Source organism: Pseudopodoces humilis, chromosome 1 (genome assembly GCF_049639895.1).
Source record: "Pseudopodoces humilis isolate 2021_Gansu_Grassland_sample_001 chromosome 1, ASM4963989v1, whole genome shotgun sequence".
Lineage (NCBI taxonomy): Eukaryota > Metazoa > Chordata > Aves > Passeriformes > Paridae > Pseudopodoces > Pseudopodoces humilis.
Genome location: NC_142200.1, coordinates 7,425,488 through 7,445,637, shown reverse-complemented (window position 1 = coordinate 7,445,637; position 20,150 = coordinate 7,425,488). Strand labels below are relative to the sequence as shown.

At 44.1% G+C, this 20,150-nt stretch overlaps 1 protein-coding gene across 2 annotated transcripts in view; it reads right to left on the bottom strand.

The window, feature by feature from the left end:
- The window catches only part of ST3GAL1 (ST3 beta-galactoside alpha-2,3-sialyltransferase 1), a 77,288-nt gene that overhangs the window by 14,780 nt on the left and 42,358 nt on the right, over positions 1 to 20,150 (bottom strand). For both annotated transcript variants that reach the window (XM_005516895.3, XM_088063570.1), the window contains exon 3: positions 9,588 to 10,368. In XM_005516895.3, the coding sequence (XP_005516952.1) occupies positions 9,588 to 9,899 (312 nt within the window). In that variant the 5' untranslated portion in view covers positions 9,900 to 10,368. The remainder of the gene's footprint in view (positions 1 to 9,587; positions 10,369 to 20,150) is intronic.

The following is a 20,150-nucleotide window of genomic DNA, read 5'->3' as shown; positions in this document are numbered from 1 at the left end:
GGTTACCGACACAGGCAGCTTTTCTGTGAGCTAGAGATGGCTTGAAATGTCTCCTCCAAGAGCATTCCTCCATCTACCCACAGATGCTGCCTTCTGCAGCACAAGGCTTCAGGTTGGGAGCCGAAGTGTGAAAAAAATCAAGTGGAAAACCCTTTAACTTTTTAAACTTGGCTTCCTTTTTCTCCTTCTCATCAGATTGTCACACTTCCTCAAGTCTCTATCTAGACATGATAGAACAGATCAAGCATCTTCCCCAAGGCTGGCCTTAGGAGAATAAACGTTCCTCTGGTGTTCTATAAGCCTAAACCCACTCTGGGTCAAGTATCTTCTGTTAGGATATGTGTAAGATTTCTTTTAACTCTCCTACAAATGACGGAAAAGTCTCAGGGGAGCTGATTGAAGACAGACGTGGCTGATATCCCTGCCACAAATTTTGGCATATGCCAGGTGTGGGAGAGGGAAATGAGAAGTGAACTGTGGAGGAACCAGCTGCTCATGCAATAAGAAACTCTAGTAGAGTTAGCCCTGAGGGCTGGAGATGTATAATCACCTAAAAAAAATCTCCAGGATGAAGAAAACCACCCGGACCTTGGTCATTGTGTCTGTTGCCATGGAGGGAAACTCTGTTGTGTTGCAGCTCTGTGGTGCATGGTGGAAACAATGGCTGGATTGGGAAGGTACAGGCACGGTGCAGGGCAGGTGATGGTCACACACTCCCGTTCTGGGGCTCAGCTCTCAGACATTTTCTGCAGAGGTTGGGAGTACTGGCATGCTCACAAACAGCACTGCCCACCCTCGTGGTGCCACTTGCTTCCAAGCTCACAAAAGGAGAATGGCTCCAGCACAAAATAGTCCGAAAAGGCTCTGTCTTGCTCTGCCAGCCCCAGGGCATGGAAAGACAGGGAGGGACAGAAGAGAAACACCTTTTCCCACGACTCCCAGGAATGGCCTGGGCTAATTTGGCTTTAGTTTCTAATGTGTTTCCCTTGACTGCACCAGGAACTGATAATTTGTCCTGCTATCTCCCTCTCTCACACAAACACAAACAGGTGCAGCACTGTAATTTTTTGTTTAAATTCTGTGCTTTTTGCAGGACCTTATTTGCACTGAAATGAACAACAGGTCTCTCGAGCTCAGAGCTAGAAGATGACATTGAGAAATTGAAACAAAGTAGACAAAGAAATCATATACATATACATATGCAGACTTAAGCACATACAGACTTAATCATCCCACTAATCCTTTCTAATCTATATACTTGTATATGGACTGCACAAGGTGATTAGGATGCAAGGTAATTAGGATGACCAGACAAGCACTGTAATTGTGGCCATGTGTGTCACTATTCAGTGCAAGGCTCAATTATATAAGAAAAAGGTAATCTTCTGAATCTGTGTGTGATGCAACAACAAACACATGGCTACATATCTGAACTCTTGTGTGTTCTTTATTAATCAAATCTAACATCATCTTGCTCTGAATATGAGAAAAACAATGTTAGAAAACCTGCAGCTTTCAAAACAATTAGAGATTTCACAGATGTCACAGAGTGCAGTACAGGTGCATAATGTAGTAAAATACAGTATTTTCTGAAAAAGGAACTTATTTTGAGTTATTTGAACAAACATTTGCATTCATCCATATATACTCTCTGTCTCTGTAAAGATGGGCTGATTCTTAACTGTCTTTCAGAAATGAAAAGGAAACCCATCAAAATCTCACCCTTGAACTGATTTTCCCTGAGAAAATTCAGAACAGGAAGGCAATTTTCAGAAAAGTCCAAGTACCTGGGTGCCCCTTTTAAGTTAAATTTTCTTTTCATTCAGATTGACAGGACCAGAAAAGGGAAAGACCTGGATTATTGATGCATTTTTGCTGTATTAAAATAGTAAGAAACATCCTGGACAGGCTCCTCCATTTACAGATCTCAGGCATTCACCGTTCTTTTATGCTTCTGTCTAGAGTAAGTCTACTGCAACCAAGCTGAAACATGGGAACTAACATCAACCTGAAAGCACGACACCACTGTCCTACAATCCTTCTGTTGTACACAACTTCCATAGGAAAGACCATTACTAATGTTAGAGATTCTCTCAGTGCCCTCTAATAGGGTGATGATCTTATTGCATTGTGTGTTGAACACCCATACAATGACACATCTGTCCTTAACTCATTTAAAGTGCTCTGTTCTGATTTCTCAGGGATTATCTGATTGAACTATAAATTTCAGGACTAATCTATCAACACTGGTTAGTCTTTGACGTTTCAGCAAAACAGAGAAGAGGAAGCAACAAAGCTGGTTAACTCCAAGGCATATTCAGCTTGTAAATATTCAGACTTAGCATGCACAATTCCTTATACAGTTCCTTATTGCACAATATTTGCTTGGCTTATTGAAAAAACCCATTTTAATAGCATTACAATTACAAGACGATTATAGTTCACTTTCCCACACCAAACTTTTGTCTTTTTTTTTTTTTTTTTTTTAGTATTGTGTTTACTTTTCTTTTTTCTTTTTTTTTTTTTTCCTTTCCTCCTTATCAAGCTCTCTCCAGTCTGGCCTTTCCCATAAATCAACAAAAGCACAGAGTGAAAGTCTGTGAGTGAGAGCCTGGGGCTCTGCTAGGACAGCAGCATCCTCCCTCCAAATGCTGTAGATGTGTCACAGGGATATGTGTATGGATATAACTGCTAAGAGCAGCCTTAACTACTCTGAAATACTTGACCCCTATGTCCTGAGTGAAGTGGCTGCTTTTCTCAGAAGTCTGTGCAAGTAATACGTGTATCTAAAGAAGCAGTTCATGTTTTTGTCCAAGATCATAAAGCATCTTAACCCATCTTGTGTCCACATAGAAAATATCACTGGATTACTAAACAGTCCAGCTTCCCTCCATAAAATATTTGTGAGTCACTTGAGAGTCAACACTCCACCTCAGATTGTTAAAAACTATATTTGGGAGTTCAGACTGAGAAGTTTCCTAAATCATCTCCCAGCCTTAGAAACTCCCCATTTCACATACAGAAGTGAGCTAGCAAGAAAACAAAGAAGGCAAGAAAAAAGAACCCTCAAAGTTCACGCACTCCCTTTCTTTACCCATGAATGGCTCTCCAAGGAAGAGCCTGTTGTTCCCTCCTCATCGCTGTGCACGCTCCCACTAAGGAGGACAAGGGATTTGCTGCTTTTTTAAACTTCTCAGTTTAAAGTTTTACTGGGTTCTCCAACACAATCACATTGACAGCACTACCAAGCAGAAATACCCAAAACTTGGCTAAGGGGTTGCAAAGGGAGATTGTGAATTCAGCCAAGGCTGCTCAGAGCTAATGGCTTGGAGTGGTGAGGACACAGCTACAGTCAGGCAATCACAAAACGGTTTGGGTTGGAAGAGGCCTTAAAGGTCATCTCATTCCAATACCCCTGCCATGGGCAGGCACAGGTCCCATTAGACCTGGTTGCTCCAAGCCCCATCCAACCTTGCCTTGAAAACTACCAGGAATGGGGCATCTACTTCTCTGGGCAACCTGTGCCAGTGCCTCACCACACTCAAAGGAAAGAATTTCTTCTTAATAACTGATCTTAACCTGCCCTCTTCCAGGTTAAAGCCATTCCTTCTTGTCCTATCAGTCCCTGTCCCTTGTAACAAGCTCTGTTGTAGCCCCTTTAGATACTGAAAGCTGGCAATAAAGTTTTCCCAGAGCCTTCTCTTCCCCAAGTTCAACAACCCCAATTCTCTCAGTCTGTCTGAACAAGAAAGGTGTTCCAGCAATCTTCCCAGGCCTCCTCTGGACTTGCTCCAAGACATCCATGTCCTTTTTATCTTGGGGCCTCTCAAAGGAGCCAGGAGAACCACAAGGGAAAGCTCTCCTGCTGTACATCCTGCACCCATGGCCAAGTCTGCCAGCACATTAAGCACATCTTCAAAATCCCAAATCATTATCAGGTAGAATAGATTAGTCTGCAATCACTGGTGTGGTGTGGATGCAGACAGAAGATGGACCAAGGCAGAACCCTTGTGGTGGACAGACAAGTGCAGCTGTGGGTCTGGCAGCTGCCAGCACTGGTGAGGCAGCCCCAGAACACAGCCAGGCAGCCTGGGGGAAGTCGGGGTAGCAATACTGGGGTTTGTGGCTTTTCTAATTTTTTTTAACTGTTTTTAAAAGATAAAGAGCAAATAAAGCTCCATGAGAATCTCTTTTGCACAGCTACTAATTGCCTCACTGCTGCAGTTTGGAGGCATTAACACCCATGCAACATTTCCCAGCTACAAGACTAATCCTACCAACAGTCTGGTGGGGCAAATCCAGGTAATCTCTGTTCTACAGACTCAAGGAAAGTTTAAAAGGAAATCATGAGGAAATTTTAAAAATGCCTCTTTCATCTGGAAAATATGGCTTTATTCCTGTTATTATTTAATGTCCTTCAATTACTATGCATCTAAGAGTTGAAGTGGAAGAACAGAGGAACTGTCAAGAGTTTGGGCTTTGTTTAATGATCTGTGTAGTCAGAAAATTTCCTTCTCAAATATAAATATGTATGTGCATATATTTTGTAAATAACACACAATAATATGCTGAGTTGTACAATTTCTGACTTCCATGGTTGGTATGGGTCACTTCTACACTACTCTGACCCTTGTGCTGAGAGAGACTTGTGAGCTTGGACCACCTTCACATCCATCTGTCCTCACCACAGGAGGAGCAGCTCCAGCCCAGCTCGACTTACATGGGGGCTGCCAGTGAGGGTAAGAGGGGGCCCAGCGCCAAAATCTGGTCCAAATCTGGTCTAAATGTCACACTTACAACCAAGCAGCTCAACTGCAGGTGGCACTGGGCATGTGGCAGGCACCTAGGGGCCTGGATTTGGGATTTGGTACCACCTTCTACAGTGATCTGGTAGCTACAGGCTACCTTCAAAGTGCTGAGCCCTCTGAATTGCTTTCAAAGTGTCACAGACAGCTTCCCAGTTTCAAAGGAAACTTCTGGTGATGAAAGTATTTGCACATTTTCCTCAGAGAGCATTCAAAATGCATGACTCAGGTGCCAAGCAGTTCTGCTGCTGCCTTAAAAATCAGTGCAGCTGCCCCAACTTCCTCAGCACACATGTTGGGTGGGGATGCCCCTTTGTTCACTGGCTGAAAGCAAATTTTTAAGCCATATATTACATTTTTCCTACCAACATAATGAATTTAAACTAATATTTTCTTTTATATACGCTAACAACATGGCCCCAAGATCTGAGCTTTCTTCCAAAGAAAAGGCAAAAACCCTCCAACATTATAAGACAAGATAAAAGTTTTCATAACATGACAGTTTATGAACAATGTGCTACAGAGAAGATTGCCAGGAAACTCTGAACCTAAATTTACTTATCACAACTTCAATCCATCAACTTCAACATCTGAGTTTAGAACAGCAGGCTCTAATCTCCTATTTTTTATACTTTCTGACCTCCAAGAACAACGCATCCACCCCTTAGAACAAAACAAGAAAATGATAAATAAATGCTGTGCTTCATTACAGCATATAATTCTTGCCATGTTTCCTTACATATAGGTTACTAAATTTAGTGAGAACATCACAGCTTTTGTGTCATGGTAAAACAATGGAAAACTTGCAGGTGAACAAGCTCAGGGAAAGAAAATATAAACAGAAAGGAATGTATTACATAACAGCAGGTGCCACCCTGCAAAAACACTCTCACAGTCCCTGAGCATAAGGGAAGGCAGAGGAGGAGACAGGAGGTGAGAGACAGGAGGGGTGAAAGGGAGAAAAGGGAGGGAGGGAGGAATTTCTAACAAAATGTTCACAGCATGAAGTGTTATTAATGCCCAGATCCTCCCTGAAAGTAGAAGATTCCAATTCAACTTTAAGTCACCAAAAGTACAGAACAGCTGCAGGGGTACAGGCAGGAGGAGAATTTGGGCCATTATTTGCTACCTGATTAAAATAATGGACAGCTTGTGTATATTTAAGCAAATGAGAAGCAGGGAGCAGTCCTGACAACATCCCCCTTGTTTCCATGAACAAAGAAACAGCCAGGTACATTTTCAGGGGCTTTCTCTGGAGCAGCCCTGCCCCGTGCAGCAAGAGGAGCCACTGCAGGGATGGTGGCACTGACCTTCTCTCCCCTGCTCCTCCCCACCTGCACAGGTGGTAGCACTAAATCCACTATACACAAACAGTTTTATTCAGAGCAAGCAGGAATATTTCCTTCTAAAGGTCACATACTACCAGGCTGAAAGTGTTCAAACTATATATTCTCCAAATAAACCATGAAGCAGCCTGGTAGCTATGAGAAGAGCTGTAAGCAAGGGAAACCACCCCATTCTTTGGTGCCAAATGTCCCTTTGTCTCCAATACTGGTCATTAATCTCTGAAATGAGTCCTCAGTGTCCTGGTAGGAGGGATACTAATGCTGCATGACTGTTTGGGTGAACAGCACTTATGCACATCTACAGCAACATGGGTTAAGGGGGAGGGAGGGCACACTCAGTTTGGTGGCCAGGCAAGGGCTCTGCCTGCTTTTAGGGCAGCACATCCTCCCATGATAGGGGAGCCACAGCTGTGTAATAAAAAGCTCCAGTGCATCTCAGAGCCTCAGGTACAGCTCAGCAGAACTGCCACATTGTCTGAAATCAGCTCCTGAGAGTGTACCCAGTCATTCCCCCCCAACCCAAAAAGAGGTTTGAGCAATCTCAGGTTTCCTCATACCTCCTTTTTATGCACAAATACAGCAAAAAGTCACAAATTACTGAGTTGGCAAAGCACACAAGAGTGAAACATGGCCATGAGCAATGTTTTCTTAAAGACTGGCTGAAATCTCAGAATTGCTTTGAAGATGAGCCTAAAAATGAACAGCGAAAAGGGAGCTGCCTTCAGGATGCACCTGGGAATTATTTACTGAAGAAATGACACCATCTCAGAAAAGCTTACCCAAAGCAACATGTACATAAGGAATCAGCTGCAATGAGGAGGTAAGGCCACATCATGCCTGGGGTTTACCCAAAACCACCTTTCAGTGGAGTCAGGGCACTTTCTCCATCTCTTACACATTAGAGCAAAGACTTTCAGAAAGTAAAAACTTCCAATACAGAATGCAGTTATGGGGGACATCAAAATATTTCACACAACCTGCTTGAAGATTGAAAAAGTCTAGAAATCTTAGAAGATTTATTTTTACCATCTGAAAAAAAATTGCTTTGATTTTGTATTCTGAAGTGGTATATTCCCTTTGAACTTGATCTGAATAAAAAAAAAAAAGAAAAAAAGAATGAAAACACTAAAACATGGTTAGACAGCCCTGAAAATTAATGAACAGCTTTTGTTTGGGATGGGGAGACTTTCAGCTGTTCTGAAAGTCTGTTTTTTCATTTTGCTGAAAAAGAAACAAACTTCCTCTGAAAGAATCTGTTCCAGGTCGAGCTGAATTTTTAATGCACTGGTGAGAGCACGACTCGAGTGCTGTGTCCAGTTCTGGGCCCCTCACTTCAAGAAAGACACTGAGGTGCTGGAGCAAGTCCAGAGAAGACAACAAAGCTGGTGAAGGGTCTGGAGCACAGGTCCTATGAGGTGACTGAGGCTGAGGGAGCTGGGGCTGTTCAGCCTGGAGAAAAGGCTCAGGAGCGTCCTTGTCACTCTACAACCCCCTGAAAGGAGGTTGTGGCCATGTGGGGGTCAGTCTCTTCTCCCAGGGAACTGGCAACAGGACGAGAGGACACAGTCTAAAACTATGGTTGGGGAGACTTAAGTTGGACATTAGAAGAAATTTCTTCATAGAAAAGGTAATTATACATTGGAATGGGCTGCCCAGGGAGGTGGTGGAGCGACCACCCCTGGAGGTGTTTAAGGAAAGACTGGATGTAGCACCTGGTTCCCTGGTCTGGTTGACCATGTGGTGTTCAGTCACAGCTTGGACTTGATAATCTCAGAGGTCCTTTCCAACCTAATTGATTCTGTAAATCGAGGAAGCACTGCTTCCTTTTTTTTTTTTTCTGTTTCACTACAAGAAGGAACATTACATATTCAACCTTCTGTACTGAGTCCCAAGCTTTTTCTTCTTTTTATTATTTTCTTTTCCTAAGAGAGAATGCATTCAAACCTCATGCTTAAATCAGTGAGTTCTGAGTGCAGAATGCAGAGTGGCTTTTCTCATGGTGTCCATGAGTAACCTCATCCTCTCATTACTGAGCTCAGTCTGGGGAATGTCCACTCCTTTGAAAACTGCCAGTTGTTAGATCAGCCCATCTCCCTGGTGAAACCTCAAGCCAGGGCAAGGGCAAGGACCTGAGCTTGCCATCCTCCCCTCTCAAGGCTCCAGCAAAGTCCAGACAAAACACATGGGGACCAGATGGAAAAGTGTCTGGAAGCTGCAAGAAAAACCACAAGCAATGGGAAATCAAAGTCATGGCCAAGGGGAAGGTGAAAAGATACAGCACCTGCAGTACTTGAGTCATTGCAAAAAGGAGGGCCTCATCATAAAACAATGATATCATTTACACACCAATTAAAGATGACAGAGTTCAGTGGCATTTATTTTTCAACACTAAATACAACACCCAGTGGAGTGAGAAGTGATAAATCCAATACAGCCTCATCTCCACAGCACTTGACATCCCCGCCAAAACCCAAATGTCCCCACTGCAACAGTGGGTGCCTGCTGGAGAGGCCCCCTCAGGGTGCCAGAGAAGCCCTGATAGCCCAGAATTCAACAAGGGTTTTGCTTCTGCAAGACATTAAGCTGCAGGCTGTTGTGTGTTCAAAGAAAGGCACAGGGGACTATTTTTCCGGAAAAGGGGGAAAACAAGTGCAATGAAACTGCGATTTCACTGGGGTTGTTGCAGCAGAACCTGCACTTTAGCACCTCGTTAGCACAGCCATGAGTAAATCAAACAACTGATGTCTTGTTTCAAGAGAACATAAAAGGGGCTTTTGTTAGGCAAAACAACAGGACACATCTTTTTCCCTTCCATGATTTGTGAACAAGGCATCAGTTTGCTTTCCTGATCAGGCTTCAAGAGGTAGCTGGACCACCCTGCTCAAGGACACACTTGGGGCTGTTCCTTCCCAGTGACCCACAGCCACCCATGAGCTTTCCAAATCTGTTTTACACTGTCAGCCACAACAGAGAATGTTCTCATACACATGGAATTAATAATTTCCCATTTAATCCTGCTAAGTATTTATGTATCTTATGGTAAGGAGAGACCCGGGGGAATGACACACTTCACAATTAGTTTGATTATCCGCCTTAACGAATGGCAAAAAGCCCATCTGAAGCAGAAACAGAGGGGTTATGAAGCCTGGTCTTTGGAAGAGAAGGGAGAAGATGACAGTATTGACATTTGGAAATTCTGGATCTACCATCTAACTGTGTCAGGGGCTTCTGTAGCTCGGAGCAAGTGAACGTGCACTCCAAGCACTGTGAGCCAAACAGCAGCACAAACACCCACTTCCTTCCACCTCCGCCTCATCAGCTGAGACAGCAAATGCTTTGGGCAGAAAACATCTCTTTCTATGTGCCTGGCATCCCTGGAAGCCTGACACCACCACCATCACCCAAAGCCCAGGCTGTATCCACACCCCTCACTTACCAGCCACCACCTGTAGCTGTCTTCTGGGATCAAGGCATTTTGTGAGGTCAGGAAAGGTTGCATAGTTGAGTTAAATCTCTGATCGAACCAGAGGGAATGTCCCAGCTCTGAAATGCACGTGTGACAGCTGCAAGGTCTCCTGGGGTACCTGAAGAGTTTTTGGACGTGCTCTGAAAACTGCACGACGAGATGTCTGGGGTCCCAGGTGGTCGTGGTCACCTGGTGCGTGTAGTTCAGCAGAAACGACGTCACCGTGATGAGCAAAAAGGCAAAGGTGAACATTTTCACATTCCTCCTCCTTACCACAACCATCTTTGCCCCTTGGGCTCTGCCCCACCGCCGGCCAAAAACGCAGGCTCCAACGTAAGGCAGAAAGGAGAGGCTGCAGCAGGCAGTCAGCACTGGCTGAACAGACTGACCCCACTACTGCCAGCCGTAAGGGAGAAGCTTCATCTTCCCCAAACAGGCCTGAAAAAGGACAAGCTGGGTATTTCCTTTCACCTTCTCACAGTGCTTCAAAGTTCCTTCCACCTCTCTGTCCTGTTGATAACCTCTCCTGATGAGGGTTTGCTGAAGACAGACCCTTGTCTTTCTGAGTACAGAAATTAAAATTCAGGTTTTGTGTGTGAGACCAAGCCATATATTAAAAGAAGCAAACTGTAGAAATTGTATTCTTTGTCTTGGAATTTAGTTCCTGAAGGATGGGATCATATAGGGTTGTACATTCCATCAGAGGGACATGCTCTGATATCTGCTTAAGCCATGGAGAGAAGTTTGCAACCTAGAGACACACAGACAAAAAAAAGAAATAAAAATAGTCAGGTTTTTTGTTTGTTTGTTTGTTTTTTCCATTCCTCCCTAAGTTCTCTGCTTTTCCCCTCCCCATCCAGAACTTCTGGATGCCCTGGAAACAGCAGTCCTGGCTTAAGCTCTGTTCTGGTATTTGCAGACTGAGGCATGTGAGGGTGAAATTTTGGAATGGGCAGAGCATCGACCTGTGGACACTGAGTCTCTTTGTATTGAATCAGCCTCCTGTCTCTGCTCTGGCCTTATTTGAATTACAGTTTGTTGCTATTTGAATGACAATGACTCACCTCCCTCCTTCAGGCTGACCTTGATAGCCACAAGAGCAAAGTATTCATAACTCAGAGCAGCTGAACAGCAAGCACCCAGCAAAGGAGTGAGGAGCAGCACAGGGAGGAAGATGAATCAGTTCTTTCCTCTTTCTTTCCCCAGCCAGCTTAATTTCTTAAGGACTGGGATTGGATTTGTGATTAGAGAAAGCCAAGCAAAAACAGCTCATATGTCCTGGGACAAACAGGGGAAATCAGAGTATAAATGGCCTTTGTTTGACATGGAAAATTGCTCTTTTTTCTGTCAAGGAAAGGTAGGTGATAGCTGCTTGACCCCAGCCTAGGCAGAGAGGCACAGAGCTGCTTTGGAGGTACAGAGGGACCCAGAGCTTCTCTCCCTTCCCCTCCTGGTGTTCCCTGCCTGGCAGCAGTGATTTAAACAAGTTTTTAAAAGTCATAAAATGAATCCCTTCATCCCACAGTGTTTTGTGGGAATGCCATTGTGGGACAGGCTTTGTTTTGTGTGAAGAAAAACATGTTGTTTATAAAACTTCAGATGTTTACCAAAAGTCCCAAAAGTGCCATTGCTTAAATAACACTCTTTGTTTTGTTGTTCTTTGGGTTTTTTTTTTCCCCAAAAAGGTAGGAAAAATATCAAAGAAGCAACCACGTCAGAATATGTGCAATTTATGAACAAGTGAAAACCCAGCGAGAGAAGCCTCATTCACCGTTCAGCTGAAGGCTTCAGACCAGCAAAGAGCCAGCAAAACTGCAATTGTTACCATGAAACCTCATCATTTTAACCCATTCTGTGCATGGCATGGATGCAGGACCCCCCCATCTCCCAAATGTGCTGTTTATCCAGACAGGAGGGAAGTGCAGCTGCAGCATCCCCAGCTTTCCTGCTGGCTCCTCTCCTGGGGATCTGCGAGGAGCTGCCCCAGGACAAACCGCTTTTCCAAGGGGTTTGACACAGCACCTTGGAAACAGCTTGGATTTTAAAGGTGGTGTGTAAATATTTACAGAGTCCCATACAGCCAGTTCCAAAAACAGGAGACTCAGGCCTCGGTTTTAAGCCTTTGCCCCAGGTTTCTCCTCCTCAGCACATGATGGGCAGCATGTGCCCTTCAATTAGCTGCTGTTTGCCAAATGCCTCGAGATTTATTTTAAGTCTGGCCCCTCCACATGCATTTATAGCAGCTCAAGGGCTGACAAGTGGGTCAGGCTGGATAACAAAGGACTTTATTAACCACATCTGCTTGGGCTCCTTGCACCAGTAAATCAGGGAACCATCCTGCATTCACTTTTAATGTTGCAGAGGGAAGTTTTCACACTAAGCAGAAATCTTCTGAAGTATTCCCGGGTAAAATTCAGGAATCCCAGCCTTAGAGACGCGATGGGGATGCTGCCACTGTGCCTTGGGGGTCCAGAAAGGGAGCTCAGGAGAACAGCCCCAGCACACAGCCCCATCCGCGCCAGCTGCGCCCTGCACTGCACAACAGCCCCAAACACATTTGCTTTCCTAGCCTGGATGTGAGTTTAAACAAAAATACAGCCTCTAACAACCCTGAAAACATGCTGAATCCCAGAAGCAAATTGATTTTCCATTTATGGAGTGGATAATTCAGGAGCTGTAATGCTGGCAGGTCAACCCCCCACTGCTGTCAGTGCTGGGCCAAATCAGTATTTGTAAACACAGCTCCTGCTCTTCTGTTACATTTTTAAGAGAAGGGAGAGGGATTATCCAGCCTTTCTTGGAAAAGCCTATAAAATGGAGTATTGTTGATAAAACTGTTCTGCCCTCCAAAACAAGCACCCATTTCACCAGATTTATTTATTTATTGTAACTCAGCTAAGGTTAAATTTGTATTTATAACTCAGGGAGGAAAAAACCAAAACCCAAACCAGTGTTTACACAGTGGGATAAAATGTCTTCACATTCCTAATCATCCTGTCTTTTTTAGCATGTGATGGAAAGGTGAAAAACCGGATTTCATAAGGCCCTTTTCCCTTGTGGATATGAAGACAGGATACTCTATTTTAATTCTTACTGTTTACAGTTTCCTCTGAATGTTCATGCTTCCTATATGGCCTGAGGAAAAGGACGACTGAAATGAATGCAAAATTTAATTTTTTTTTTCAGTTCAGCGTGACTTGGAGTTTTTTGGGGTTTTTTCTGGTTTTGTTTTCTTTCTTAGAACACCTGGCAGATCCAACCCAGACATCACTACTTTTATTCTTCACAGCATCTTGTACCACATCTCAGATTATCCCTGTGTCTGTCTCGCCCCCTCTGCTCACACAAGATGCATAAATATTTGCAAAAGTGTTTCCATAGGATTCACCAAGGTGCTGGGAAGTGGAAGGTCAGGGATTGCTGTAGGAAACCATGCAGGGATGTCAACCCCAGGTGTTGGGAATGTTTCACTTCTGGACACTACTTGTGATAATTAAATTAAGCCATTACAAGTAAGAAGCATGATAGCAGCCACAGCCCTTATCACCATCCCTGGCATGACCTCGGCATTAGCACCTCTGTGAACAGGCTATTTTGGCCTCAGACCCAGAAACAACTTCTGGGGACTTAAGGTAGGGAGATTTAGTGCCCAGCCCTCTACCAGCTACAGTCCCCTGAGAGATAAGCAGAGCTTAACAGTGCCTGCCTGCAGCTGTGCCTGTGTGCAGAGATCCCAGCTCAGCCCCTGCAGGCAGCAGGTTAAGCTACCTTAAGTGATTGGGTGCTTAAGGTCTTATTTCTGGTCCGGATTTTGTCTGCTACCTTCCCACTCCCCCCTCCTTCAACCGATGTCATTGTCCCCATGTAAGGCACCTTTGTGCTCCCTGGGACAGTTTATTTATGCTGGTAATACCCAGCGATGTGCAGTTCAGGGAAAATGCAAAGGGTCATGTCCCAGGAGGACCAGGGAGGCAGGTTCAGAAGAGACAAGTTCCTCCAAACTCTGTCCTGAGTGGGTCAAGGGTGATCAAATGGTCATAATGAGAGTCGAGCTTAATCTTCTGTCTACATTTTACCTTGTGAAAGATACCAGGATCAATCAATTGTGATTGCCGTCATTGTCTGTTCGTTTTAGAAAGAAGGAACAAGGAGAGAGGTGGGTTTTTTGTTTGTTTTAGGTTTTGTTTTTTTTTTTTCTTCTCCTCCAAGGTAGATTTTATTTGCATTGTAAACTCACGATCTGAAGAATATCCCTGGTCCCTTGCCAATCTGGTAATTAACAAAGATAAAAACACATTGGTACAATGGACTAATATAAAGCAATCCTTAAGACCTTAAGGAAATATTTTTTTTACAAATCCACTTACAAATGCAATGTATTCTCACTGCACTCACCAGGTTCTCTGACAAAAGCTCATCTGCACACCCAGAAAAGAGCACAGAAAGAAAAGAGGAACCTAAATAAGGCCCTGCTGGAGCTGCTCCCAGGCCCACCCCAGGAGCCATCAGCTGCACCAGCCCAAAGGAGCCGGGGGCAGAAGGGCAGGAAGGACCCTGAGACAAGACCTCAAAGAAGGGACACCCTGCCTGCATCCCTCCAGGGCTGGCCCTGCACAGCCTCAGCCTCAGGCATGAAACCCACCCAGGTGAGCCAGCTCTGCCTTTGGGACTGAGATATGTTGCTACCTTGGACATGGGACAGCTTATGGGGTGCAGGGGAAGGGCATTTGGGCATTACAGAAGATCTTTGTGGTCAGCCACACAACATTAGCACAATGGTTAATTTTTTTGATTTCTTTTAATGGATGGGCCTTAGACAAAATGTGTGAAGAAAATAATAGTGAAAAAGCATCGAAAAAGAAATCACCATATTCATCCCCCAACACTGTAAATGTCCCAGTACATTGGTGTTTGGCCCTTTCCTGATGCCTACTTTCCTAACAAAGAGGTGCTTTGTACCAGCACCACATTGAGGAGATCTCTGTTAGCTTGTGTTAGATTCTTCAGGATCCAGCTTTTCTGGTCTGTAATTCACTCTAAAACCCGGGTGTGAAACCCACTCTCTAGTTTGAAACTGGCAGCATTTTCCAGACACAGCATTCCAGGCAGAAGAGCACAAAGGCAACAAGGAACAGCAGCATCCTGGCACAGAGACATTGCCACTGTTCCATGCAGGGCTTGAACAGCTCAAAGGTCCCAAAATCCTTTAGACTCCAAACTCACACATCCACCTGCCCTGTCGGAATCTGGGAAAGGACAGTGTGACCTGTGCAGCTCTTTCCTGACTGATGGTGGCCATCACACAACCCTTGGACATCCCACAGAATTTTACAGCTGGAAACTCTACACTTGAAGGAGTAGGTTCAAGATTTGCTGCAATTTTGACTTCAAGAGAATGTGCTGCGCTAGAAAGGCCTCAGCAATAGAACTGAAAATGCCCATTTTCAGAAGCACAGCTCAGATTCCTGCCCTGTAAAACCTACAGAGATTAAGTAGTTTCTCAGCTAAGCCACTGACAGCTATATTGTTATATATTTGGCAACACTGACAGTATGTCCCTAAGCATCCTTTCTGCCATTTGAGGACTTTTTTCCTGTCCACACTTCTTGGGAGTAACTATTCAAGCAACCCTTGGTCTCAAAGCCCTGGCCTGGGAGGTTAAATCTTGCCTTACTGTACCCACAAGGGCCCAAAGCAGCCGTGAAAGATCTCGTTCTAGGGAAACAAAAAGCACATCCCTGGAAAAACACACATAAATTCACACCCCAGGTCTGTGCTAGGCCTGGAGAGAAACAATGGAGGGAACTGTTTAGCTCCAAACCACAGGCTTGTCTGCCCTACCCTGGCTCATCACTGCCTGCCCCCCCCTGACTGGGGCTGGCTGACATTTAGAAAGAAACACTTCATTGGTCTGACACCTCACCAGAGACCTCTGAGCTTCTGCTACGCGAGACAGAGTGTGAATTACAGGACAGCCTGGCAGACAGAGCTGAGCACGGGGAGGGAGCGTGAAATTACCCAGATGATGTTGGGACCCCCTGTCAGACCTCTGGTCCATGTCCTCCAGCTCCAGCAGATCAGTCTCACCATGCATTGAAGGCCTCATGGAGACATGACAGGGTGCTGCTTGTGCCCCAGCACAGCCTCTGCCACTTCAGTTCGATGCTGTGGCAGGCAAAGGTGAGCCCTGCCTTTATAGGGCACCAAAAGCCACCGCATGACACAATTTTGGAAAAGCACAAGCTGCCACATCCCTTTCCATCCATCCATCCATCCATCCATCCATCCATCCATCCATCCATCCATCCATCCATCCATCCATCCATCCCTTAATTACATTATGGATTCTATGTAGTGTGGAAGTATTCAAGGCCAGTGTGACTGGGGCCCCAAGCAGCCTGGTCTAGTGCAAGGTGTCCCTGCCCACAGCAGAGGGGGGTTGGAACAGATGATCTCTGAAGTCCCCCCCCAACACAAACCATTCTATGATTAATTCAAATCATCTTGTGCTTTGTCTCTCAGAGCTCACTGGCTCCTTTCTTCTGTCCATCAGTACGTCCTCACAGAGATGGAATGTGTGTTGCTCTCCTGTGTGCCCACAGACAGAAAGGCAGACCCAAGTCTCACCTGCCATTTAATCAGGGAGAAAATGATCTGTAACTCTTCTGTCCCATCACTGACCATGCTGAGAGGCATAAATCTGTTTGATTGCCACTGTCAAATGGCATCACAGCACTGAAATCCAGCAAGGTACTTGGTATATTGTTCTCAGATTTATTAAAACGTTCACTCCAAGCAACTCAAACTAATCAGACCTGCCTGGAAAACAAAAGCATTCAGGAACATTTAAGCCATGAGAGAAAGTAGCTTCAGAAAGATTTGAATGCAGCAGCTCCTCTGTGCTTCTTGAATGTGAAGCCAGCTATTGGGCAGTGTTTCATCCATCACAGTGAATAGAAAAAAACTGGAGATGGTTTATGGAGCATAACCTGTGCAGCATTTTAGGTGCCAGTGATCTGAAAAAAATCATTACCCAATTTGTGCCTTATCAGTGAGCAGTTTGGCAGCAGGCTGGGGATGGCCAGGGCAATAGGGAATTTCCCTGGTACTGTGACACAGCCAGCCCTGCCTACATGAGTAACAGGTCTGCGTGGTCAGGGTAACCAAGCACCTTTTTGTGCAAGATGTTATGGGATCAACAGAAACTTGGGTGAGGAATTTTCATTCTGTTGCCTCAGAAAAAGTATTTATCTTAACAGACTTTATCAGGTTTATTGCTGAGTGGTCTGGAAATGAAAACTCCCTTGCAGTGTTTGAAGAAAGGGCTGGAGGATCTGGCTTGGAAAAGGTCACGAGTCTGCCCTTATCCTTGTGTGCAGAGAACTGCCATCCCACCTCTCACCATGGTGAAGACATTTCTTCATCCACCACATCCTCCTCCCTTGCATTCCAAGAGTTCACTCCAGCAAAGGCTGGAGATGTCACAGTGTTAACACCCAGGATTAATTGTGCTGTCCTCCATGGGCTACACTCTGTACTCATGACTTCATGCCAAGTGGGAAATTTTGCTTTGAATGGGACTGCAAATGCCATGAAGGATTATATGGCTCCAAAATCTCCTTCATGAGGTTCAACAAGGGCAAGGGGACAAAATCACTGAGAGCAGATCTGAGAAGAAGGACCTCTCCTATGAAGAACAGGCTGAGAGAGCTGGGTTTGTTTAGCCTGGAAAAGAGAAGCATCTGGGAAAACTCAGAGCAGTTTCACAGTGCTTAAAGGGGGCATAAGAAGTGTAGGGAGACACTCTTTAGTAGAGTCTGTAGTGACAAGATAGGGCAAAATTATTTTAAACTAAAAGATGGTAGATTTATACTAGATACAAGGTAGAATTTTTTACAGTGAGAGTGATGGAACACTGGAACAGGTTTCCCAGACACTTCTCTTTTCCAGATTTTCTAGTTGAAAATATCCCTGCCCAAAGCAGAGAGGCCACGTTGGACAAGATGATCTTTAAGGGTCCTTTCCAACCCAAACTCCAATTCTATGACTCTGATTCTGTGATTCTAAGAATTAAAAATGCTTATGATCACTCTATTATCCCAATAAAATTTCCTCCTATTTGATAAATGCCATGTCCCCTGCCATCATCTCTTCACACAGCACATGACTTCCAGCCTTGAGAGAGGTGTGAAACTGGGTTTGGGGTGAGAGGAGAGGGTGGGGAGAGCCCAGCTCCCTCCACTTGTGGCACCAGCTCTGCAAGGATGACATTCACCTGGGTATCACTTATCATTCGGAAACACATGAATGTCTGGGACCGTGGAGATAAACTCATGATCAATTTATTTCCACTGGGAACTATAATGTAAGTCACCATTTATATAATGGCCTTTTGTTACTGCAGCCAGGCTTGGTGTCATGCCAGGTTCAGTGAAGAAAAGCACACTGGTAATGCACCACAGCTTGCCAGTGGGAGCTTGGTCTAAAGTTTTCCAGGTCATTACGGTGCCAAGGGAGCACTCAGCCTCATCTTCATTCCATGAAACAACCATGAGATAAACTGGGAAAGGCCAGGGAAAAGGCCTGAATTTGTTGGTGAATTCAAATTTAACACGCAGCTCTGCTGCTGACCTGTTTATGATCCATTCCCCTGGCTTAATCCTCAATTCAAATATTTTCAGGACAAAATAGGAGCACCGGAATGACACAACTGTCCAGCCAAGTCGTGAACAGCAGCATTTACGGCCAAGAGGCTGGAGTCTGCCAGGTCAGCCAGGGATGTGTTGAAAAACAACAGTGGAAAAATAAGCTGCTAGTCAGAACATCTTCCACAGCCTCTGTCTTGCTAGAAAGTGATTTTGGAGGAGCTCTACCTCTTTGCACACACTCCATTAATCAGAAAATGGCACCTCTGCTTCCCTGGTTGTACTTCATTTTCTTTTATATATTCCAAATCCCCTTTCCCACAGACACATTGATGTTTTAAATCGCAAATATATTGTTACAAGTTCTTAAAAAATACTCTTTTCTTTCCTTATGCTGTAGTTTGCAATGTTGGACAGACACATAGGTTTAACCTGATGGATGAGAGCTTTTCTGTGGTGGGCCAGTATTCACCATGGGTTGGGATTTTTTTGGACTGCATGCCAAGAGTCCAAAGCTGGGACAATGAAAAGAATAACTCTGTGGTGAAAATCCTAAACTAAAATTCACTCGCTCACTTAAATTTATTCCCTCTATCTCTGTGAATTGGTCTACTTCAAAGAGTTCTTTAAAAACATCCAAGCAGACAACTGGAGACATAAAAATTGCTGTTTGATTCCTGTTGACAAACTTTGATAGCAAAGTCCATGGTGGACAGACTGCCCTTGTGCTTCCACATCCTTCCCATGCGTCCCCATTACGTGATTAGTGGGCTGTGATCAAAGCTCTGCTACCCTTTGCTTGCAAGAGTTATCAAAGGGATTTCCAGGACACCTATGTGTGCTTGCACCTAGAAGAATTTTTAAGTGGTTCATGATAGGACAAGTCTAGAATTGGAGCTGGTAAGGTGTTTCTCAAGCACAATTTATTTTTATTTCTGTCTTGTTTCAAATCAGTTTGTCAAAATTAAATCTATTTTTCATCTTGATTTGCTGCATTAAGAAATTTTCAAAAAGAAGCATCTTTGACATTTTAAATGAAGAAATCTACTTTTCATTTTGCAAAAGATTTTTCTGGAAAATGTGTAATTTTGGTAATTAAAGGAAAGCAAAACATTTAGAAATTAAAAAAAACCCAAACAAAAACACCACCACCCTCCAAATACAAAGCACTCCTTTTACTCCTCATAAGAGAAAGGAAAAAAAAAATCACCTCTAATTTTTGGTTTTAGCTTTATGTTGGGATGACTATGGATTGCTTTTAAAGTCTTGCTAATTCACTAAAGACAATAAGAAAACTACTTTAATGTAATTCAAGTACACAGTGACTAATTAAATAGTGGCAGTAGAAGAAACAGATGCAAATTAAAACTACTGAAAAGTAAATCCTGTAGTTGCATTTGTTTTAATTTTACAGGATTACAAGTGAGGATATAGGATTATTTCAGACTGTAGAATACTCTGAACCAAAGGTGTGTACTGGGTTGACTCTGTCTGGATGGCAGGTGCCCACGCTGGACATGGGGGCAGCTTCTGGAAGCTTCTCACAGAAGCCAACCCTGTAGCCTCAACCCAAATCCCACTACCAAAACCTGTCCATGCAATCCCAATATAAAATGGAACCCAAACACAGGTGTTTTGCTACACCATCTGTGAATACCCAGCTCAAAAATATTCACCCATCTATTCCTTGGTTAAAGCTGTAGGGAAATGCATGTGGCTATAAATACAGTTGTTCGTGACTTCAAAGAATGTGTTGTGAGGAACATTAATTTCTGATATTAAGAAAGTGATGAATGCACTGCAGGGAACCTCATGGCATTACAATCCTGAATGCCAAGAAGGATTAGATGGTAATGATGATAATATTGATGATATTGTCAATAATCCC